The sequence below is a fragment of the Delphinapterus leucas genome, chromosome 14 (assembly GCF_059928025.1).
Source record: "Delphinapterus leucas isolate spDelLeu-1000000601 "Yukka" chromosome 14, BTC_Dleu_Yukka2, whole genome shotgun sequence".
Taxonomy (NCBI): Eukaryota; Metazoa; Chordata; class Mammalia; order Artiodactyla; family Monodontidae; genus Delphinapterus; species Delphinapterus leucas.
In genome coordinates, this window is record NC_143142.1 from 14,196,797 (window position 1) to 14,221,160 (window position 24,364).

The 24,364-nt window shown below is 47.0% G+C and overlaps 1 protein-coding gene across 1 annotated transcript in view; it reads left to right on the top strand.

Moving 5' to 3' along the window:
• The window catches only part of TBX5 (T-box transcription factor 5), a 46,467-nt gene extending 22,426 nt beyond the window's left edge, over nucleotides 1-24,041 (top strand). Inside the window, exons 7-8 of the mRNA XM_089894516.1 lie at nucleotides 11,268-11,494; nucleotides 21,015-24,041. Coding sequence (XP_089750642.1) covers nucleotides 11,268-11,494; nucleotides 21,015-21,595 — 808 coding nt within the window. The 3' untranslated portion in view covers nucleotides 21,596-24,041. The remainder of the gene's footprint in view (nucleotides 1-11,267; nucleotides 11,495-21,014) is intronic.
• The last annotated feature ends 323 nt before the right edge of the window (nucleotides 24,042-24,364 follow it).

Here is a 24,364-nt window from a genome sequence, read left to right on the forward strand (position 1 = left end):
CCTTGGCAGGAAGTCATCTCCAGAGCTGGGGTACTTGGAGTCTCTGTTTGGCTGGCCTGGATTTTGAGCCCCTCAACCAGAGAGCAGATAGAAAAGCTTAGAGCCCAGGATGTCCCGGGTAGAGCCAATAGGTTGGTTTTGTCAGCCGCAGGCCGTCGACGTCTCTCCACCGTTGTGAGAAATCCACCACTGTCCCCCACCTCTGCACTGCATGTCACCTCCTCCTCTTCTACCTTTAGGGCGGGGCTTCTTAATCAGAATCTAAGATCCCATTGGAAAATCCAATTAGCAAGGAACGCTGGAAAACTCAAAATATATAAATAGAAAAAAATGTCAAAGAATTTCAAGGGATTCATGGGGTCCGGGACCCTTCAAAGGTTAAAATCCTTCTACTGGAGCCATCCCTCCTTTTCCAGCCCTTCCTTCCTGATTTCAAATGAATGTTCAGCTCCCTAACCTCAGATGGCCTTTTTCAAATGAAAGGCTCAGCACTCTTGTATTCTCATGCTTGTGGTTAAAGGTGATGGGGAAGTCCAATTAATGAGGCGTGATTTCCAAGACAGCGTCCTGGAGATGGCGTTAAATCCCCACTTCTTGCTGTACTTTTGGCTAGGCACGTGGCTTCTCTCAGGAAATTGTGAAGTTATGTAAAACAAGAGGGGGGTTATGTTTGGGAGGCCAAGCCAGCCTAACTTGTGAATGGAGGTTTGTCCCAAGGGGTCCCATCCTGAGTCCTGGTTGTCCATCATGTCCACCATCGTTTAAGGTTTCCCATTCGCCTGCAACATTGTACCCACCTCTGTCCTCCCCAGCCCCTGCCCCAGCGAACCTGCTCTTCAGGGATAGTGTCTAAGGGCAAACCACATTGAAGCAGTGTTTCTCAAACTTTTGGCAGACATCGCATTAGCTGGGGGTGGGGAGGCTCGTGAAAAAAGCAGATTTCTGGGTCTCACCTCAGAGGTTCCGAATCAGTGGCTCTAGGGAAGGGGTCCGAAACTGCCCTTTAACAAGTTATCTGATGGAAGGGGCCCCAGGTCACACCTGGATAATTTGTTTTGGCCCTACAGGATGAGCAAAGACATGCAGGTAATGTGTGATCTTACTTTCTGGAAATAGAGCTCTTGTGCTGGGCTGTTTTATAAAAAAGAATCCTTTTCTCTACTTGGTGGTCAACTTTGGCTGACTATTAGGAGTTCCTGGAGGGTGTCCCAGTGTTTCATTATGAAACATGTAAGACATATAGAAAACATGGAAGAACTATATGGTGACCACCCATATGCCCACTGATTAGGGTCTGCAGTTAACATTTTGCTATATGTTTGCTCTATCACACATCCATCCACCAATCTGTCCATCTGTCCATCCATCCATACACCTACCGATCTTTCCATTTATCTATCCATCTATCAATTCATACATACATTTATTCTTCCGCCAATCTATCCATTCACCAATCCATCCATCCATCCATCCATATTATTTGTTTTTTGGATGCATTTCAGACTCAGTTGCAGACATGAGTACCTTCCATCCTTGTGTGCTTCAGCGTGCATACCATTAACTAGGATTCAGTTTTTGTTCGTGATTGTCTATTTCAGGTAAAATTTACATACTGTGAAATGCACAGCTAAGTGCGCCATTCACATCCTGACAAATACCCATACCCGTGAAACCCAAGCCCGTATCATGATATAGAACCTTCCTTCACCCCAGAAAGTTCCCTCAGGCCCCTCCCCTGTTAACTCCTCCTCCATTTTCCCACCAGAAACAGTCAATACTCTGATTTTTTTAAACTGTAGGTTAGGTTTGCCTGTGATAGAATTTTATATAAAAGGAATCATACAGTGTTTACCCTTTTGCTTAAGGCTTTTTCCTCCTGGGTAGCTTTTTAAAACTCCCAATGTCCAGGCTGCACCGCAGAGCAATGACATCAGTATTTAAAACAACATTCCCCAGGTAACTGCAGGGTGCAGCCAAGTTTGAAACTCGCTTCTCTGGAGAGATTTCCCTATCTCTACCCATCCCCACCTTAAGCCCTGTCTCTCACCTGTCCCATCATAGTGGTTAACGTTCTCACATTAGGAATTTGTTTTCCTAGAGACCCATTCCCCCATAGGTGTTTTTTGGTTGGTTGGTCTTTTTTTAAGGGGGAGAGGCAGACTTTTTTTTTTTTTTAACATCTTTATTGGAGTATAATTGTTTTACAATGGTGTGTTAGTTTCTACTTTATAACAAAGTGAATCCGTTATACATATACATATGTTCCCATATCTCTTCCCTCTTGCATCTCCCTCCCTCCCACCCTCCCTATCCCACCCCTCTAGGTGGTCACAAAGCACCGAGCGAGCTGATCTCCCTGTGCTATGCGGCTGCTTCCCACTAGCTATCTATTTTATGTTTGGTAGTGTATATATGTCCATGCCACTCTCTCACTTTGTCACAGCTTCCCCTTCCCCTTCCCCATATCCTCAAGTCCATGCTCTAGTAGGTCTGTGTCTTTATTCCCATCTTACCCCTAGGTTCTTCATGACCTTTTTTTTTTTTCTTGGATTCCATATATATGTGTTAGCAAGAGGCAGACTTTTATATTAGTCCACAGAACATTTAGTATTCTTGCAGAAGTGGCTGCTTTGGGGTGACTTTAAGGTCATCATTTCACTGACGGTCATTCTGCATATGACCAAGGGGCCCCCGTGCTTCCTTTCGGAACACAGGAGGCCTTAACACAACCCCTTGAGTACAGGAAGCAGTTTCAGAAAGGTCCCTGTGTCAGGTTAGTCCCGGTCCCTCTGCACTCTGGCTTCCAGAAGCACTGAGGCCCAGCCTCAGAAGGCATCCCTCTACCTTCTCATCCTCCCTCCAAAATCATTAAAAACAAAACAAAACAAAACTAAAACTAAAATCGGTAAAGTATTAAGCTCTTCAATTTAGTACTAGATACCTGGGAATACTATCTGATGTGCTATTACTAAGAGCCCGCCCCAGGTTTAGTTTGCTTTGATCTTTCATGACTGTAGCTTCACATCCAGCTTTTACCTTGGGACTCACAACTCATCTGTGACGGGGGCCTTGTTATCCCCATCTGCAAAGGGAGAAACTGAGGCAGAGGGAGATATCCTGAATCATCCACATAACTGGTCCAGGACTTTTCTCTTGATTCTGGAGCTGCTTCTGTAGTGTTACTCAAAACCTTTTTGTGAATCTCAGACCCCTTCAGAGTAACCGATGCAAGTATGGACCTCTCCCTAGAAAAACTGACAAGCTCTACTCATCTGATATTAGGGGTTGGGGGGGGCGATTCATAGATCAGTTGAAGCCCTTGCAAGGTAAGAACTTCTGCTTCAAAACATAATTGTGCGGTTTATAAGCTCGTGTTTATTGAGCAGTGTGTCCCAAATATATGCTAAGCCTTTCCAAACATTGTATCATTTAACCATCCTCAGAGGCGGTGAATCTGATATTCCCATTTTACAGACAAGAGACTGAGGCTCAGAGAAAGGAAGAATTTAGCCAGCCCCACAGTGGCCAAGTTGGTGGCTGGGTACCAAAGGAAGGTACATCCACACAGCCTGACTTCAGAGCTGCAACTTGAAATGACCACCCTGGTATGAACTTATATATATGAGATTTAAGAGGTTGCCAACCAAAGTTGTCATAAATGGTGGGTGCTCATGGCTAGAGAGGGCAGTGTCTTTGAGTCTCTCTCTCTTTTTTTTTTTTGGCGCGGCATGTGGCATGCAGGATCTTAGTGCCCCCTGCAGTGGAAGCTCGGAGTCTTAACCACTGGACTGCCAGGGAAGTCCCAGTCTTTGAGTCTCTTGCTGTCGCTTACATCAGACAGCCCTGGTTGAATCAATGGTGGGAAATTCCCTTTACTTCTTTGTGTCCCCGTGGCCTCGCCCGCAAGTTGGAGCAGCGTCCACCGTGCTTTTCTCCAGCTCAGTGGTGTGGTGAGATCCGAGTCATAAAGCGGTCGTGAAGCACTTTGTAGACGAGGAGGGAGCGATTCGTTATTTGCAGAGCAAAAACCCACTTGGGGTGAGCTGCCTCCTGTCCCTTGAGTGTCCACACACGTTAGATCAGAATCGCTTCCCCAAGCGTATCAGAAAGTTAGTAAACCGGGAAGGCTCTCATGGGACTTTGGGGCCCCACTTTTCATTTTAATAGCAGATTGAAGTGCTAGTGAGAGGAGGAATTTGCTCTTCGAGAACAGAGATTTTACAGTCCCCAGCCTCGCCCCAGTGCGCTGCTTTAGTCGTTTGAGAAAGGCTGCCAGAAACTGAGTAAGCATCGCCAGGGGAAAACAACAGAAACCTCCCAGCACCCCAGAACCTCTGCCACCTGCTCCCGTGAAAAGGCCAATTCAGTCGGCTGCAGTGGAAAACATTCTCGGGCCGTTCGTTAGCAGGCTGCGACGCCGTTTGGCCTTGGATTTCAATATTCCCTTGTAACATTTTACAGCCCAGACCCGGCGACAGTGGTATCATTCATTGCATCCGCTCACGTGGAACAGAATGTGGGAGGGAGGCGGAGCTGGGGAGAAGCTGGTCTGCAGCCCTGACACCCAGAGTGAGCTGAGGGACTCAGGACCCTGGTTGGTGTCCCGGCTGGGCAGAGCGCGTCTGTGTCTGCAGGAGACAGCGGGAGAGCAGCGGGATTTGACACTTGGTAAAGCAGGATTGATTGACAGTTTGACCGGTAAAGGTTGCTGTTGCCTGGTGTAGCCAATATCTAACTCTGGCGTCACAGAGGAGGATGCGCTATGTAACAGAATGGTTGTGTCATCCCAGCAGTGATGGGAAGGCAGCAATTCCCTTGGCAAGCGCTTTGGAACAGCCCTGACCTGGAGTGCAGCTCGGCTTTACCTCTTCTTAGCTGGGTGATCCGGAGCAAGTTGCTTAGCCTTTCTGAGCCTCATTTTCTCTATCTCTAAAGTAAAGCTAATCATAGTGATGAAATGGGATTCTTGCCAGGATCAAATGAGGGAAAGCATGTAAGTCAACCAGTACAGTAGCTGGGACGTTAGGACGCACAGAGAGAACAACGTGGACGATAAAGAGGAAGACGAGGATGAGGGTGGTGGAAAAACAGTCCCCAGTTGCTGCCCTCTTCCCAGACGCACGAGGGCTTTTCAACTTTCACTTTAATTCTCTGGTGTCCTGGATTCTTCAATGATGCTCTCAAACTGTGGAGGAAAATAGTTTATCTTCTCATTATAGGGACTTTAGAGGCTTTTGCTGTGTTGCTACTCACTGAGTTCCTTTGATTGGTCCATTGATGAGCCCAGGAAAAACAATCCCGGGAATTCCCTGGCGGTCCAGTGGTTAGCAGTCGGCGCTTTCAATGCCAAGGGCATGGGTTCGATTCCTGGTCAGGGAACTGAGATCCCGAAAGCATTGTGGCCAAAAAAAAAAAAAAAAAAAAGATGCCAATGTTGTTTGTTGGTACCATTTTCTCCTCTTTGCCTCTGTAGCCCCATCCTGATTGAGAAGTCATTGTACTCTTCCATGCCTCAATCTTGACACCTGTCAGATGGATTTGGGGATGTTGCATTTCAGGCATCAAGAAAGATGTGCGTGATTGATGGTGGGAATGATGTTTCAAGTTCTTCAGAGAGGAACAAACTGAGAGGGAATGATGTTTCAAGTCTTCAGAGAGGAACAAACTGAGAGGGACAAGTGGTTATTGGGATAATATGCCTTTCCCACTTCTGTGAGTGTTAGTAATCAAAAGCAGAATTTGGCCTTTCCAGGGAGTAATTTTGCAATTTGGCAGTGCTGGAAGGGAGAATTCCACGGAGTCCATTGATACATTCTCTTGTAAATTCCCTCAGCCAACATTTTTTAAGAGTTATTTTCTTTAATTAAAAAAATAACGGTCTCCATTAAGAATATCAAACGAAAAGAGATTCCCCCCTTCCTGTTGGATCTCTGACAGTCCAGTACTTGAACTAAGCAAGACCTAAATAGAATTGCCAGTGAGATTTGACAACTTTTATGTTTTATTATTATTATAATTTTTCTTTCTCTTCTTCTTCTTCTTCTTTTTTTTTTTCTTTCCATTATGTAGCTTCAGCAGCCAAGGGAGAACTGTAAAGCTAATTTCATTCCTTTCAGCCTCCTGGCCCCAGGAGGAGAGTCTGAGCAGTGACGCTGCTCAGGATGGCTCCATCTTTAGTTCTGAGATGACACAGGCCACGGGAAAGCTGGGCTAGGAGACCCCTGGGTGTCGTGAGGGTGTCTGTAGCCTCATGGAAACTTGGCAGGTGCTCCATTGTCCCCTGCCTGGTTACTCTGACGTACTTTCAGATGACAAAGGCAGGGGCCCAGGATGGAGATGGTCATCCCCCTGAGGGATGGGAGAAGTGAGAGAGGAGTCTTGGGCCCCAAACACCCACACCCCCAAAAGCATATTATGTTTTAAAATTGAAAGAAGTCAGTAGGAGATTGGCTAGAAGTAATTCGGGGACAGCTGGGTTAGAAATCTGGTGGTGTCTCTTTGTAGCTCTGTGATCCTGGGCAAGTTATTTAATCTGCCTGGGCCTCAGTTTTCTAATCTGTAAAATGGGGACTAAAGCAGTACCCACTTCATAGGGTCATGGAGAGGACAAAGTGGGCGGATGCAGCAGTCTTCAAAATGTGCTAGGTGTAGTGCTCTTCGTACGTAAGATGATTTCAGGTGTACCTTTTTTTTTTTTTGCGGTACGCGGCCTCTCACTGTTGTGGCCTCTCCCGTTGTGGAGCACAGGCTCCGGACGCGCAGGCTTAGCGGCCGTGGCTCACGGGCCTAGCCGCTCCGCGGCATGTGGGATCTTCCCGGACCAGGGCACGAACCTGTGTCCCCTGCAGCGGCAGGCGGACTCTCAACCACTGCGCCACCAGGGAAGCCCCAGGTGTACCTTTTGATTTTAATAGGTATTTACTTTAAATTGCATTAGGGAAACTGTAACTAGTACCAAAACCCCCTAATTTCATGTATATTACTACTCAGAGTGAGGCAAAACATATTTAGATAAAGAATTCATTTTAAAAATGGAATAAGTTAAAGTATAGTTGGTTCATGGCAAAAATCACAGCTAAGTTCGAGATTTCCTGATACATATTTCTTCTAGAGAGGCGTTCTTACTCTGTTTCAGGCCATGGGCCTCTCTGGCAGTCTGGTGAAGCTTAGGGATCACTTCTTAGAATAATCTGATTAAATGTGTAAAATAAGATGCATTGATTGCCAAGGAAGCCAGTTATATTAAAATATAGTTGTCAGAATCTTTCCTAAATGGTGATACAGTAATATGCGCACTTTATGAACGTCTTAAGTAACAGGATCTAGTGGCAGGTCAAAAACGACTGTATTTTTGTAGTCATCATGAGCATAAATGGTGTCTGGAGACACATACCGCTGCAACGGGATGTGAAGCTATTTTGTTTCTGTTGATGACAGTCGCTAGGGCTGCTAACTGAACTGTGGCTTGTTGCTGACACCCAAACAGAAAGAAATACTAAATTCCAATTCAAGATTAGTGAAAACAAAGACATCATTTTGAAAATCTAAGTTCACACCCCTAAGTTTTTCCCCAAAGTTAAGATCTCCAAGTTAAGGAGACAGACAGGCTTATGGCACTGCTCCCTCCCGAGAAATTTTATGGGCTGAAAGCATGAGTCATTTTGTAACGGCAGTCACGATAGTTTCTACTATGTGCCAGACATTTTCTAGAGTGTATCGTTAGGTAATTTCAACAATCTTGGGAGGTAACTGACGCTCAGAGAGATTGTGTCTTGTCCTAGATCACATAGCTGTTAGATGGTACGTCTGGTATAGAACATATATTTTCCTGAATCGAACACCTTTATTCTTCCCACTATACCCTGATTCTTAGATACTCAAGTAAAAACCACAGTCCAGTGGGTTATCAGGGAAGGGAAGGTGTCCGGAGGACTCAGGGCTGACTGCTGTGGTTTCTCCAAAGTATCTCCGTATTTCTCCCATTTTGCAGATGAGGAAACTGAGGCTTAGCTAGGTCACCTGCCAACTCTATGACCTTTAGCTGAGCTCTGTGCTACAGACTTAGTGGATTGGAGAACTCATTTCTGTGGGTTGTGTGAAGAAGGGACATTTCCTGAGGGGTATTGCTAGCAGCTTTGCTGGATCCGCAGATGACCAGAGATCGGATTCAAATCCTGTTCTGTCCCTCTCACTTCTAGGGACCTGTCTTGGGGGAAATGCAGGGGAAGCTTTGAGTATCTTCAACTTCATTTTCATTTTGCTTTCCAGCCAAGCAGGTCCTCCCCTGGGAATTTCAGCTCTGTTTCCATTGCGTTTTGCCAGGCGCGGTGGTGCGGTGGGTGGGGCTGGGGGGAGGATGGATGGAGAGCCTGGAGGGTCACACGTCGCTCCGGACGACTGTATGCGCTTCCTTTATTTGTGTATTCCTCCTAAACTAGTCCTCCTGCTACACTATAATAATAATTATTATATTAATTAATTAATTCTGTTAATAATTGGTAATAGTAATTATTGTTAATTCTGTTAATAATTGGTATATTAATATATTAATTCTGTTAATAATTGGTATTATATTATTAATATATTAATAATTCTGTTAATAATTGGTAATTATTGGGCTTCCCTGGTGGCGCAGTGGTTGAGAGTCCGCCTGCCAATGCAGGGGACACGGGTTCGTGCCCCGGTGCGGGAAGATCCCACATGCCGCGGAGCGGCTGGGCCTGTGAGCCATGGCCGCTGAGCCTGCGCGTCCGGAGCCTGTGCTCCGCAACGGGAGAGGCCACAACAGTGAGAGGCCCGCGTAACGCAAAAAAAAAAAAAAAAAAAAACAAAACAAAACAAAACAAAAAAAAATAATTGGTAATTATTAATTACCAATTATATATTAATTCTGTTAATAATTGGTAATAGTAATTATTGTTTTCAACATGGAAGTATTCATCTAAACTTCGTAAGTGCTCACTGTAAAAAGAGCCAAGCCGTGCAGACGTACAGAAAGTAATAAGTTGATCTAGAAAGTCTCCCAGGGCTTCCCTGGTGGTGCAGTGGTTGAGAGCCTGCCTGCCGATGCAGGGGACACGGGTTCGTGCCCCGGTCTGGGAAGATCCCACATGCCGCGGAGCAGCTGGGACCGTGAGCCATGGCCACTGAGCCTGCGCGTCCAGAGCCTGTGCTCCGCAGCGGGAGAGGCCACAACAGTGAGAGGCCCGCGTACTGCAAAAAATAAAAAATAAATAAAATAAATAAAAAAATAAAAAGTCTCCCGTAACCCCAACTTCTGGAGGGAATGTCTGGGATTCATTTCATAATCTAGACCATGTTGTTTCCCCCTTCTTTAACTTAATTCAGCTCACACAGATTTCTGAATTTGTGCATATCCAGCCTTCTCATCCTTTCCAAGGCTGCATAATATTCCATCGTTTAGCTCTATCAAAGCTGACGCTACCATTAATGAGGACATTTAGGTTATTTCTGATCTTTTCCCTTGTTACAGACAGTGCTGCAGAGAATATCCTCATACTTACGTCTTTGGGTACTGACCTGATGGCTTCTTGGGAAAATCCTTCGTAATGGGATTGCTCGTTCCATGTTATTGTATATTATTATTATTATTATTATTATTGTTTTGGCCATGCCTTATGGCAAACGGGATCTTAGTTTCTTGACCAGGGATGGAACCCGTGCCCCCTGCATTGGGAGCGTGGAGTTTTAACCACTGGACCACCAGGGAAGTCCCTGTATATTTTTAAAAATGGATGCTCTTGGGAATTCCCTGGTGGTCCAGTGGTTAGGACTCGGGGATTTCACCACCGTGGTCCCAGGTTCAATCCCTGGTCGGGGAACTAAGATCCCACAAGCCGTGTGGCGTGGCCAAAAAAAAAAAAAGAAAAAAGGGGTGATATCATATTGCCTTCCAGAAAAGATGGGCAAATTACCCTTCCATCAGCCTACACACTGTACTAGTTACTCTCCTGAACAAGATTTCCTTCCCGCATCCCAAACGCTGGCAGCCCCCTCCCCTTTGTGCATATGGGAATATTATGGGTCGGGCCGTTCTCTTCTTATACACCCCAGATGTTTCTCTCAATTCTACCTGTTATCTCTGAGCTGTCCCTCCTCTCAGCTCCTTTGCAAACTCTCACTCTGATCCCTCCCCCAGCCACCTGGCTTCCTTTGGGACTCTTGTGATGCTCGGCACCTCTTTCTTCCTTTCCAGGAGAGGTTTCCGTTGAATTTCTCAAACTCTTATGTGGGAAAAAATGGTCTGAAAGCTGAAGGGAAGGGAATGTGGAGGACGGATCATATGAGTGTGAGGGACCAGATTTTGAGCACTTTGGAGGAGGCTGTACCTATGGCGTCATAAACTGAGGCTCAGAAAGGTTGTGGCCCGGAAGCCTGTGAGTGGTGGAGGTGGGACCTGAATTTGGATCTGCCTGGTCTTAGCCTCCATGCTCTTTTCTCTATCTCCTTTGTCCTCCTTTTTCTTCTCCTTTTCCTTCCCCCTCTCTCTCTCCCTCTACTCTGCCTCCAAAACTGTGACAGTCCTGCTGATGGCTACCATCTGTTGTGCCAAACACTGTTTTAAGCCTTTCACGTGTATTAACTAATTTCCTCTCTCAATAACCCTTTGAACCTGGGGTTTTTCATTATCCCTTTTTTACAGATGGGAAAACCGAGGCGCGGAGAAGTTAAGTGTTATGTCGTTGGCGACAAGTACGGCAACTCAAAAGGAAAGTCTAAGGCACGAGGAGCAAACTATTCAAATTAGGGTCACCTAGGTTCTTAAGTGGCTACCCCAGGTGGTCAGCTACCATTCTTTACTAATGTTGGGCAAAGGCCACAGCCCCATTTTAAAGATGGAGATCCAGAAGTTAAGTCTCAGTGAGCTCTCAGCTCTTTAGCTTTTGAATTAGGGAATTCAAAGACGTCTAGAATAGGTTGAAATATTTCACCTGCCATGTGTGTTTATTGATTGTTGAGAGGGGTCTCAACTGGGGATGCTCATTTACCTTTCTGCATATGTATAGAGCTATTCATAAATCTACTCGCCTAATGTATGACATGAAAAGGTGGTGACTAAATATATATGTATAGGATAGGATGCATTGGATGCACTTGAGTATAACTGGATCTATTCATTCATCAAAGATCCCTTTGTTTCTTATTCTGTGAGTTTTCTGGTAGAGTCTTTGACCCTGTGGTTCAGCCACTGGGAGGATCTCTGTCAGGCCACTGATCAGTGTTACTTCGCATCTTCTCTCTTTCAGTAAAGAATATCCCGTGGTTCCCAGGAGCACAGTGAGACAGAAAGTGGCCTCCAACCACAGTCCTTTCAGCAGTGAGCCTCGAGCTCTCTCCGCCTCATCCAACTTGGGGTCCCAGTACCAGTGTGAGAATGGTGTGTCTGGCCCTTCCCAGGACCTCCTACCCCCACCCAACCCGTACCCGCTGCCCCAGGAGCACGGCCAAATTTACCACTGCACCAAGAGGAAAGGTGAGTGTGACAGCCCTGCCGTCCTGGCCACTGTCTGTACTTCTTCCTTCTTTTCCTTGAAAAAATAAGTACACATAACTACGTGTATTTATTTTTAAAATGTAAGCAATGCAAAACTACAAAGAGATTGTAAGAAATTCAAACCATTCAAGTAAAGCTACAGATTCCTTTGACGCGTACCCCCCCTTCCTTGGGGAAAACTTATTTGAAATGTTCAGACCCATTTATTTATTTACACTTGCACACACCCACAAATACAAAGAGTTTTGCTTTTAACAGTTGATATCATACCGCATCTATTTTGCAATTTGCATTCTTTTAAACTTTAGACTGCATCGTAGATACCTTTTTGTGAACTTAGAGTGGCCTCATTCTTTTCAGCTGCTGAAGAGGAAGTATTGCCCCAAAAGGATAAAGCTGAGTTTATGTTGCCACTAGTCGTCAGGGAGTGTGCTTCCAGGGAACCTCCTTGGAATTGGATGTGCCCTTTAGTTCACGTGCAGGGTTTCTCCCAGGTGGATTCTGAGCTCTTCTTTCCTTTCCAGATCAAATCAATACCGAAAAAGGCGGGGAGGGAGAGAACAAAATCACAATAGATTTTTCTCTCCTGTGCATCCCCTCTTTAAATCTACTAGGCTGCGGTCTGAGACACAACCTCGTTTCCTTTGCCAAATGAGAAATGGATGATTTTTTTCCTAAGTTATCTGAGTCCAGAGTGGAGGTTAAGGAAGGAAATTTCTGGTGGCAGTTTTTCGAGGCAGAATCGAAGGAGTTGATGCGGGCAGTGGGACCAGAGAAACAGATTTGAGTCTCAACTCTGCCACCAGCTTCCTGTGTGACCTCAGGCAGGCGTCCTAGCCCTGCTGTGTGTCACTTTCTCCCTTTGTAAGTGATGCTAAGTTCCCTAGAGCAGTTGGTACTTGGTAAGCTGGGTGACAGCTATGAAGGAATAAGTGGCAGGTATCCCTCCAGAAAGTGAGTCCTGGGAGGAAGTGAAGAGAAGGCTGCTTATCTAGGTGAAGGTTTGGGATAACAGACATGAGGGGGCGGAGCCATGTAGCCTCCTGCTTACGCCTGTGTCTTCAGAGTCAGAAAAGCAAGATGAATCCTACCTTTGCCATTTTCAAATGTTTATGATTAGGTGCGAGTTACTTAGCAAACATCACTAAAAGTTACTCTAAACATCACTAAAAGTCATCTATAGGTTCGGGCCCGTGATTGGACCTGTCTCATAGACTTGGTGTGAAGATGACATGAAATCATGCCTGTCCTGTGTTCAGCACAGGGTTGACTTAATAAACCGGCCCTGTTTCGCTCCAGCAGGCCCACGGCTCCGTCTTTAGAGTGGCCCTGTTGGGCCTCACAGCCCTAGCAGCCAACACGACGCCTGTCAAAGCCCAGTGCCTGGTGCCTGGACCCTTTTTTTTTTTCTCTTTTTTTTTGGGCTGTGCTCATGGCATGTGGGACCTTACTTCCCCAGCCAGGGATCGAACCCGCACCCCCTGCAGTGGAAGCACGGAGTCTTAACCACCGGACCGCCAGGGCAGTCCCCCATGGGTTTTCTTTAAAACAAACAAACAAACAAAACCCAACAACTCACTAACCAGAACCAATGGAAAAGGATGCTTTTGCAGTTTTCTCTGGAACAGGGGTGACATGAGGAAAGGATCACGGTTTGGTGATTTGACATTTACCAAAATCACGTTTTGAAAGAGGGAAGAGCTAACACGGCTCCAAGCCTGGGGCTGGGGAGCTGACTTGGGTGAGACTGAGCTTTCCAGACTTACCTGAAGCCCATCCAAGCTCCTTGGATCTGGAAGTCCTGCACAATATCACCCCATCAGGCCCCCTGGCCCAACTCCCAGCACGACCGCTGCCAGATGGGCTGGAGACCAGATGCCTGCAAACATGCCTCTTCAGGCACAAGCAGGGGTTAAGAATGTCCCATGAAACACAGGTCCCTGCACAGAGATTCTGTTTTATATTATATTTAAGGGTGCCCTGCCTAGGTTCCAGACCACAGCCTTTTCAAGAAAGTTATTAAGTAGGTACTCTTATTAACCCACTTCACAAACGGGGAAACTGAGGCCCACAGAGGGAAAATTGTGAGCTAATGGTTCTTGAAGGCAGCATTTGAACCCAAGCCTGGTCTGCAGACTCTGCCTGGGCCCTGAACCACCGCCCTATCTGCCTCCATTACCTTTGCTTATGGGCTACGGTCTCCAAATTTCATCGTCCACCAGAGATCTGCTCTTGAGGCTGGGTCAAACACACTGATTAAGAGCTCACCAGGTTTGAATTAAAGAGTTCTTTCGATTAAATTAATGCCAGACCAGCAGAAGAGAAGGAAGTTACAAAGAATCAGGGCGCTGTTTTGAGTTCAGTATTTACAGCAGCATCCTTGTAAATGCACTCCTGGAGGATGCAGCGTGGAGGCTTTGAACGCAAGCCTGATGGACCCCCTTTGGGTGATGTGAGGACTTGGTTTGCGTGGGGGTGTTGTGCGGGATCCTCGAGTGAACTTGGGATCAACTTGAGGCGGCCCCTGGGGAAGCTAGAGTCAGCGGCTGGTCCGTTGCAGTATGTTCCAGAGGCTGACACTTTGCAGCAGTGTGACCGTGGGTCAGTTGCTTCAGCTTTCTCAACTACCTTTTCTGCAGAATGAGGATGACAGTAGCACCTACCCTGCAGGATCGTTAGGAGATGAAATGAGATGATCCAGGTAGAGCACCTAAAAGAGCGCCTGGCACCTGTAAGTCCTCTATTGAACGTGAGCTAGCCCTGCCCTTGGGAAACTCACACGGTTGCAGGCAGCTCACACATTCAATGACTCATTATAGATTTGTTTGATGACAGTGGCGATCGAATGCTCGAATGCTATAACGGAGATACGGAAAGTGTTAACAAAAAGCCAAGTGGGGTATCGATTGGGCCAGGGTAGGGCATCAGGGGAGAATTTCAGCTGAGGTCTGTGGAGAGTGGGAGTTGGATAGGAGATTGGGGTGCCGAGTGGGTGTCCAGGCGTTGAGAAGAGCACGCGTGCAGCCCCTCGGAAGATGGGGAGCCCGCTTCCACTGGGGCAGTGGACGGGAGGCCAGGGTGGCTGGAGCACAGAGCAGGGGAAAGTGACGGGAGGGGAGGTTGCCAAGGAAGGCAGGGGCTAGCACGACGCCGGCCCTTGTGAGCCATTTTGGGGGGTTCGGATTTTAGCCTAACACCGATGGGCGGCCATTGGAGGCGTCTGAACCCCCGAGTGGCAGGATTCAGGTTGTGCTTTGAGGCAGTCACTTTGCTGTGATAGAACTGATGCCAGGGCCCCGTTCGGAGGCTGTTGCAGGCTCTGAGGTGTGAGATGACGGTGGCTCAGGCCGGGGTGTGCGGAGAAGAGCTGGCGATGTCGGGAGAGTCAGGACCTCGTGACTGGTTGAAGATAACAAGGTGAAGAATTGCCCCTCGTTCACGGATGCGTACACTGGGGCTCAGAGAGATTGAGAAACTTGCCCAGAGTCACCCAGCTAGTGAGCCGCTCCGCCCCAAATTCATACATACTGAGGTCTGTGCACTCGGGGCGCCAGGCTCTTTTCACCTCTGCAGAAACCTCTGCCCTTCTCACTTCCCTCCACCCCCCAAAAGGGAGCTCCCAGAGACAGAGAACATTCCAGCCAAGCTCGGTCTGTCCTGCCTGCCTCGGAGACGACAGAAAGCGATTCATCATTGGCCTCCATTGTAAAGTGATAAGGAATCAGCCGAGGTTTCCTTCCAGTTTGGGACTCCCGTTAAGTGATAACTCCATGGGTGGCTTCCCCCGACCCCGGCCCCTGACTGCCCCACTATCTGACTTCCCCTCATTGTCTGTCTCCTTTCCAACCAGCCCAGGAGGCAGCCCCAATGAAATGTCAAAGGGCCAGGCCGGCCAGAGGGCCCCTTGTGTTTGGACCCAGCTGTCTCCAAACTATCTCTCTCGATGGTTGGAGCCAAAAAAGCTGGGAAGGTCTTTTATCAATGCCACTCAATCAAATCCAGGACCCCAGGGTCTGGGAGAGCACTTGTCTGTCTTTCTTTCCCCCTCCCACCCTGACTACCCTCCCCACAATTAGAAACCAAAGGCAACCCAAATAAAGATTTTAGCAAAGCCATTTTCTGCACTGGTACGGAGAGGGAATTGGATAGAGTAAAGGGTTTTGCATCTTCTCGGTCTCCGTAGTTTGTAGAGCGATTCTACCTCCTTTTCTTCACTGGATCCTCACTGCAGTCTTTGAGCCATGGGAGATGCCCTCCCATCCCCATTTTGCAGGGGGGAAAATAGAGGACTAAGAGCTTGGATTCCCAAGGTTATGTGGCTGGTGAGTGGCCGATCCGGGATGCGTTCATCAAGTAGATATTAACGGTACACTTACTGTGTACTGGGCACTGTGCTGTGTGCTGAAGACAAGGGGAGAGCACAATGGAAAAGGTCCCTGATGCCAGGAAACTTGTATTCTCGCTGCGGGAGACAGATAGTAAGCAAGTCAGTACATTTCATGGCTTCAGATAGCGGCTGAGCTCTGAACTGGAGTCTTTTGATTCCCAATCTAGGATCTGCCCACAATACCATCCTAGTTCTTTGCACTTTAAAGTTAAGAGCTAACAGCATGGGGACAAACACACACACACAAATCCATCCATCCATCCATAAGTGTCAAGATTACCACCTTGTCATACTCTCTGAACACAGTGGGTTGCATGAAGGCTGAAAAGTTGGGGCCATCTAGCCGAAGGAGCACTGTTTGAGGAGTCCAAAGGCCTGAATTAGAGTCCTGCTTCTGACTTGCTGAAGGTCACTCAGCTGAGGAGTGGCTGCTCACTGCTCTACTTCCAGGGTCTCTGTCTGCGAAGACTCCACCACGGTCTTTCATCTGAATGAACTCCATCAGCAAGGGAAATGACCCATTTGGGAATGGTGACAATATTTACTCAATGGCATCAGTGATTTGCAAGCAGCTCTGTGAGTTTTCTAGCTCTGGAATCCACCCGAGCACCTTCAAGTATTGGATGACCTTCACAGAGCCGTCTGTCCAATCTTCCAAGGGGGAAAACAGAGTCGACCCACATTACTTGGGCAGATAAGATTTGAATACTTACTTTAGGTACGAGGAAGATAGAAACTAGACTGCACTGTTATTATCTCAATTCCTACATGAAATGTAGGTATTATCCCCACGTACAAACAAGAACTGAGACTGGAATGGTCCAATGGTTCGCCCAAGGTCACGTAGCCAGTGAGTCAGAGACATAACTGTGCCCTAAGATCTGTGTTCTGGATTCATCATTAAAGTCACCTTATCCAGAATCGACAGCATCCAGAAACACGCAAGGCACCAGGGTTTTTCACACTGCTACATGGTGATCCGTGGTCAGAATCACGAAGAGGTTTACTATTGTCCAAGAGACTCCTCTGGGCTTGGGACATTCTATCAGTATTATTGACCACCCTTACGCAACTTCCTGAAACCAAGCCGTGGATTCATCTGATTGAGGACTTGACCCTTGACTACAGCCCATTCCCCAGCCGTGCAAGAGAGAAACAGGACTCGTCTGGGACAGAGGTCTTTGCTGTTGATCAGTTATCAGGCTCCCAATAAAAAGATAGAAACCAAACCATCACGAAAATAAACACAGAGATTACATCCCAAGCATTTATCACGACCGACGTGAAATTTGGATCCTGGCTTTGGAATTTCTTTACAGTGAGATGAGAACCAAGAGGCACTGGAGAATGCTCACGTCCTGTTTCCATCAATAAGCCAGCACTGAGCTTTTCTTAGGACTCTGTATCAGATCTTTGGGGTATTAAGGATTGGAATGTGTAATTTTACGATTTTCCAAAATGTGCTCTGGCCTTTTTCATATTATTCTTCCTTCTTTACTTGTAACCAGTCTGGAAGGGGATCAGAAACTCGGGAATGGTTAGTTTGCCTTTTTTTTTCTCTTGCCAGGGTACCCTGCAGCTGTACTTTCTATTATTGAAGAGGGGAACGCCCTGGTTAAATGGAAAACCCAAAGGTTATGAGTCCAGCAACAATGGAAACATTCAGATTTACGGATCTTGGGGGGTGGGTGGAAGGCAGAATAGAGGGAAGGGATCAAGGGAGGAGGTGGCCAGGACAAAAAAAGAAATAAGTCAAGAGAAACAGTGTCTTTAAGACGCCCTCAAAACGCCCGGTTGAAAAGTGAAAAAATGTGGACACTTGCTCATCTGAATGTCTTCAAACATCTGGATGGTTGACATCATGTAGCTAGAACACCTGGAAGAGTGATGACTGCATTTTTCACTTTTTTTTTAGACCGATGTTTGGGCGTCCTACGGGTCCCAGACGTGTCGCAGAAAGAGTCTAGTTAAAAATAAGTTTGCTTGCTGTTAGGTGGGTACAACCTTTGTGTAGATACGTGTTATTTGGGGAGATTTTTGACTTACCTGGGGGTATCACTCGGAGAATGATGCGAGTAGAGGGGTTTGGTGGAACCCACACCTGTTGGTTTATAGTCCAGTGTGAAGCCGTAGGACTTCCTGTGGGGAGAATGACTGACTTGGAGCTTTACATCCAAGGAGCACCTGCTCTTCACACAGTGTCAGCCTCCTGCCCTTACAGGTCCTGCCCTTGTGCAGGGGAGGATGGAGAGGGGCCAAGGATGTGTGCGGAGCAGGACCACAACTACCAGTTGACCAGCACCTGGCACTTGGTAGAGGCTCAGTGAGTATATGTTGGATAACTTGAGTGAGTGGCGTTGCGTAGTAGAAATCGAGAGAGCTTGGAGGCAAGGTGTGGTCGGCAAGGTGAAGCAGACCCAGCTTTGATTCCAGACTCTGCTCCTTCCCAGCTTCGTGGCCTTGAGCAAGTCACTTCTCTGAGCTTCAGTTTTTGCCTCTAAGAGATGAGAACAAGAGCAGCCGCCTTGAGGAATGACTCTAGGAGATTAGAGTCAAGTCACTTAGTAGGTGCTTAATAAATCATGGCTCTTCTTTCTTCCCTTACTTAGTCCTGCGTCCTGCCCACATGCCATCAACCATCACAGTGGTGACAGTTGTGGGAGTGTCCCAGTGTTTCATTTTTCTTCATACTTGCCAAACTCAGGCATATTTCTTTTCTTTTCTTTTTTTTTTTAATAAATTTATTTATTTTAGGCTGCGTTGGGTCTTCGTTGCTGCACACGAGCTTTCTCTAGTTGCGGCGAGCGGGGGCTACTCTTCGTTGCGGTGTGCGGGCTGCTCATTGCGGTGGCTTCTCTTGGTGTGGAGCACGGGCTCTAGGCACGCGGGCTTCAGTAGTTGTGGCTCGCGGGCTCTAGAGCGCAGGCTCAGTAGTTGTGGCGCACGGGCTGAGTTGCTCTGCGGCATGTGGGATTTTCCCGGACTAGGGCTCGAACCCGTGTCCTGTGCATTTGCAGGCGGATTCTTAACCACTGCGCCACCAGGGAAGACCAGGCATATTTCTTTCTTTCTTTTTTTTTTTTTTTAATAAATTTATGTATTTATTTATTTTGGCTGCATTGGGTCTCTATTGCTGCGTGCAGGCTTTCTCTGGTTGTGGCGAGCGGGGGCTACTCTTCGTTGCGGTGCGTGGGCTTCTTGTTGCGGTGGCTTCTCTTGTAGCAGAGCACGGGCTCTAGGCGCACGGGCTTCAGTAGTTGCAGCATGTGGGCTCAGTAGTTGTGGCTCGTGGGCTCTAGAGCGCAGGCTCAGTAGTTGTGGTGCACGGGCTTAGTTGCTCTGCGGCATGTGGGATCTTCCTGGACCAGGGCTCGAACCCGTGTCCCCTGCATTGGCAGGTGGATTCTTAACCACTGCACCACCAGGGAAGCCCAACCAGGCATATTTCTTAACGTTATTCATTAGAAAGAGATTGGAAGTGAGGAAAGAAAAATTTCCAGTTTGGGGAGTAAAATTCCAGCCAAGGAATGAATCTGTATGAGGTTTACATCTTGGTAGAAACTCCCAAGTATTGCTTCCCTTGAAGGAAACACCTGGAGGTGTGTTATTACAGACGAGGTCTGCCATGACACAGGTGTTGTTACCCTGGTAACAAGAGCCGCCCTTGGTGATGGGTATCAGGAGATTTACATGCTCGATTTTATTCCTTAGCTGCCCAGTGAGGTAAGTATTGCTAACTCTGATTCAAAGGTGATAAAAATGAGTCCCAGAGATGGCAGATGCCTTGCTAGTGTCACACTGACATTAAGTAAAAGAGCCCGATGCAGACTCACGCATGTCTAAGTTTCTTAACCTAAGGTCTGCATTTTAGGGAGTCCTTGAGCCCCCTGAAGTTGTGTGCATCACTTTGGTCTATACATACAGTTCTCAAAACTTCGTGTTTCAGTTTATTTTTCTAGGAGAGAAAAGAGCCCAGCTCTTCTGTTAGTCCCCAGAGGGGTCAGTGACCCCAAAGTGGTTAAGGAAGACCCTCTTTCAGAGACAGAACTCTCTCTACTGCTCTCCACTAGGGATTAATTAGTGCTTACAGAAGGGAAGTGACTTGTTCAGCGATGAAACAGCGACACATGAATTGGTACCAACTCAACAGATCATAACTGGGTCCTTGTTCACGTAAGGCATCAGGAAAGGATTTGGGGATTCATTCGGGCTCCCATCCATTTATCCACTTGTCCATCCACTGTTCCATCCATTGCACAAGTATTTGCTGCGTGTCTTTCTGTCTAGCATGGCATGGAAGAACAGGAATTTTGTCACGAGATTCCTAGGATTCTAATCTTAGCTCCACTGTTTATCAGCCATATAAGACCTTGGGCACGTTTCCTGACCTCTGTGTGTCTCCTTTCATCTGTAAAATGAGGAGACTGAGAGAACCCACCTCATGGGGTTGTTGAGAAGATTAAACGGGTGACCTCGTGGAGAGTACTCGGAACAGTGCCAGGCAGAGTAAATGCTGTGTGTGTTGTTACTGTTACTGTTGATGCTGTTGTTATTATTTTTGTCACTAGGTACGTCCCAGGTTCTGGGAATACAGTGATGGGTAATCCAGACCATGTCTTGCCTTCATGAAGTTCACATGCTGGGGAGGATGGAAGATAATAATAATAATTGTTATTTATTGAGTGTTCCCTTGTACCAAGCTCTGGACTAAGTACTTAATCTATATGTTCCCATTTCATTGTCAACACTTCCCTTTCTAGAAGGTGCTGTCATGACCCTTTCCATTTTACAGATGAAGAAACTGAGCTCAATTTCCCCAGTTTACTGGAAACTATACAAAGCATCTTTTCTAATGATTGCATTAATGTTCTATTGAGGGAATATACTGAAAATTATTTTAAAAAAAAATAAAAAGGAAACTGAGCTTGGAAAGGTCAAACTGTTTGCTTAGAACTCCGTAGCCCAAAGCCCACCCTCTTTTTATCAGAATGGAGGTTGGAGCTAACCATCTTCCGGACTTAATTCTTCCGTCCTTGGGCCAGATGGCTGTCTCTGCCTTGAGCTATGGGGTAGCTGATCCTGGCCTCACGGGTGTCTGTCCTCCTGTCTCAGCAGATGAAGAATGCTCCACCACAGACCATCCCTATAAGAAGCCCTACATGGAGACATCGCCCAGTGAAGAGGACCCGTTCTACCGCTCCGGCTACCCCCAGCAGCAGGGCCTGGGTGCCTCCTATAGGACAGAGTCAGCCCAGCGGCAGGCCTGCATGTATGCCAGCTCCGTGCCGCCCAGCGAGCCCGTGCCCAGCCTGGAGGACATTAGCTGCAACGCCTGGCCCAGCATGTCCTCATACAGCAGCTGCACGGTCACCACCGTGCAGCCCATGGACAGGCTACCCTACCAGCACTTCTCTGCTCACTTCACCTCGGGGCCCCTGGTCCCCCGGCTGGCTGGCATGGCGAACCACGGCTCCCCGCAGCTTGGAGAGGGTATGTTCCAGCACCAGACCTCCATGGCCCACCAGCCTGTGGTCAGGCAGTGTGGGCCTCAGACTGGCCTCCAGTCCCCCGGCAGCCTTCAAGCGTCGGAGTTCCTGTACTCTCACGGCGTGCCAAGGACCCTGTCCCCGCATCAGTACCACTCGGCCGTGCATGGAGTCGGCATGGTTCCAGAGTGGAATGACAGCAGCTAAGGCGAGGCCTACTCCTTCACTGCCATTTCCGGAGGGAGGGGAGAGAGGGAGAGGGAGAGTCGCAGGGAGAACCCCAAGGACGAGATGTCTCATTTCACCCCATGTTCACGTCTGCACTTGAGAAGCCCCCACCCTGCCCCAACACTGATATAATCAGTCACCTGAAGCCACAATTCAAAAAATGTGACTTTGTTTTGTCTCAAAACTTAAAAAACCGCCAAGAGGAGATGAGTCTCTGCCTCCCCCCGCCCCTCCCCCCACCACACTCATCAACCGGCCACATTCACACCACCTCCAGATGCCCTCCTTGATTTCTTTTCTTTTGGTCTCCAGAAAGTCCTGCCTCCTGGAGTGTTTGATCCTCATGCGTAGTTAGAGTCCTTCCCTGTCTTGGTGTTAATGTTGACGTTGTTATATAATAAATAATAATATATTTTTTTCTTTCCATTTTCTTAACGGGACCCAGTCCCTTATTTTGGGGGAGGTCTGAGGCAAGTATGTTTCAAAATATGTATTTGTGCGGTTGCCCTCAAATACTCCTCCACCCCCAAACCTAAATCCGCAACCCTCCGCCTTGACTAAGAAATTACCTACCTCTGCCATGTGGTGTCTCCGATTTTGTCCTCCCTTCCCCATCCTCACGAAGTCCAGTTTCGCCTGCTACCAACCAGTGGAGTCAGGGTAACACCAGACTCCATCTGGCATCCTATCTTACTCGACCCTCCCTGTGTTCCCGGCTCCGTGTTTTTCCCGCCCGCTAAAACGTGCCCTATAGCTTCCCGACCGGAAAGCTTGCTTTGAAAACTTAAAAAGCCCCGGTTTACATGCGGGCAGAACTGTGATAAGCAAGGCGCAAGCTCTGTGCTGACAAGAGTTGTGAAAAAGCCAAAATAAATATTCGTCTTGATAAAAAAACAAAGCCAGCCCCCAGCTTCCAAACCTCCATCACTGACGACCCAATCTGGATACAAAGGCAAAAGCCACCATCCTAAAGAAGCAGCCAGACGTGCTCACTGAGGAACGTTCTCCAAAGACATCACACCAGCACCAAATGCAGGCCCAAACTGTGGTTACTGAAAGCAGAAAACAGAATGAAAACAAGTGTGTAAGTAAAATGTTATTGCAGGGTTCTTCAGATGTAATAGTTTACTGGTACTATTTATTTATAAATGGGAGTTCTAATTAAGTAATAACCTGAAATGAAATCCAGCATGGGATCTGGCCCAAAGCTTTTAATTTTATTGATACTCAAAACCAAGTTTGCGTTGTTTTTTTTTTTTTTTTCCTTTCAAATGTGCTTTGCTTTCTTGATTAAAAAAGTTTTGTTTTGTGTTTTTTTTAACTGACCCTAATAAAGAGAACAGGGTAATATGTGAGACTGCATATGTTCAAGTACGTGAGAGTGTGTGTCTGTGTGTCATGTGAGTGTCTTTATGCGATGATGTCTTTTTATGTTGCTAAGGCGGGCGGGGGGGTGAGAATTAAGTACTCGTTTCGTGTATTTGTGTGCCAGTTAAAGCCTAATAAATACCATGTGCTTAAAAAAGTACAGGGACTTGGACACCCGTTTTTTCTCCCCTGTTCTTTCGATGGACTGATTTGAGAGGAAATTTGGTGGAGGAAACTGCTCTCTCCGGTTGTTCTCAGGGGTATTTGGAATCCTGTACTTGAGTGTAATGGAGCTGAGTATGTTTACCACTGGTTTAGGTGTCTGGAATGGAGATATTTGTTTTAACTGAATTTGGGTCGCCATCGGAAAGGAAAAATCATCAGGAATCCCAGCTGATCAAAAAATGATATCGGCCATACTATACATAACACCTAATCCTTGGTTTTCTGAAGGATCTCCTTCTTTGAGTTAATTTACTGCAATCAAGGGTTTTGGAGCTCCCGATATAGGCAACTTTACAGACCTTCAATGGATATTTACTTAAAACCCACGAATTTAGGCTGTGTGAGTTTGTCCTATCTAACACGTGTAGGGCAGAACAGAGCCGCAAATTGATAAGTAAATCAGTGCTGAAATTTTTTTCCTATTTTTATAATTTCAGCTCCCACACCTTTGAAATGATCTAGAACCATTGAATATGTCACATCCCCTTAAAACAGGAACAACTGGCTTCTTAATTCCAAATTGTTCACTTCATCAGGTCCCCCTGGACTTTTCCTAGGCAAAGAACTCCCAGGAAGTGTGAATTAATTATACAGAAATGACAATTCAGCTTCTTTCAAGTACAATGGAGAAACTAGGTCAATGGCCTTTCTGTCCCCACAGAGAATGCATGAGGAAAGTTTTACTGGGTAAGTTCTGACTATACTCTAAACAGATACATACTTTGATGGGTTAAAAAAAATCTTTGAAAAAATTACCTTCTAAACTAATTTACCAACTATACAAGATAGGCAGTCTTTTTCTCTTTCTGTCGTAAGAATAAGGAATTCATGTCCCCATCCCCAGCACTCAAACAATTGCCCCATAGGAAAAAATCATTAAAAGCACGTCCAGGGCTTCCCTGGTGGCGCAGCGGTTGAGAGTCCGCCTGCCGATGCAGGGGACGCGGGTTCGTGCCCCGGTCCGGGAAGATCCCACATGCCGCGGAGCGGCTGGGCCCGTGAGCCATGGCCGCTGAGCCTGCGCGTCCGGAGCCTGTGCTCCGCAAAAAAAAAAAAAAAAGCATGTCCACAGCAAGTTTCATAAATCAAAAAAGGGACACTGTCCTCCCATAACAGATGCAGGTTGACCTCTTTGTGCTCCAGACAGTGGTAATA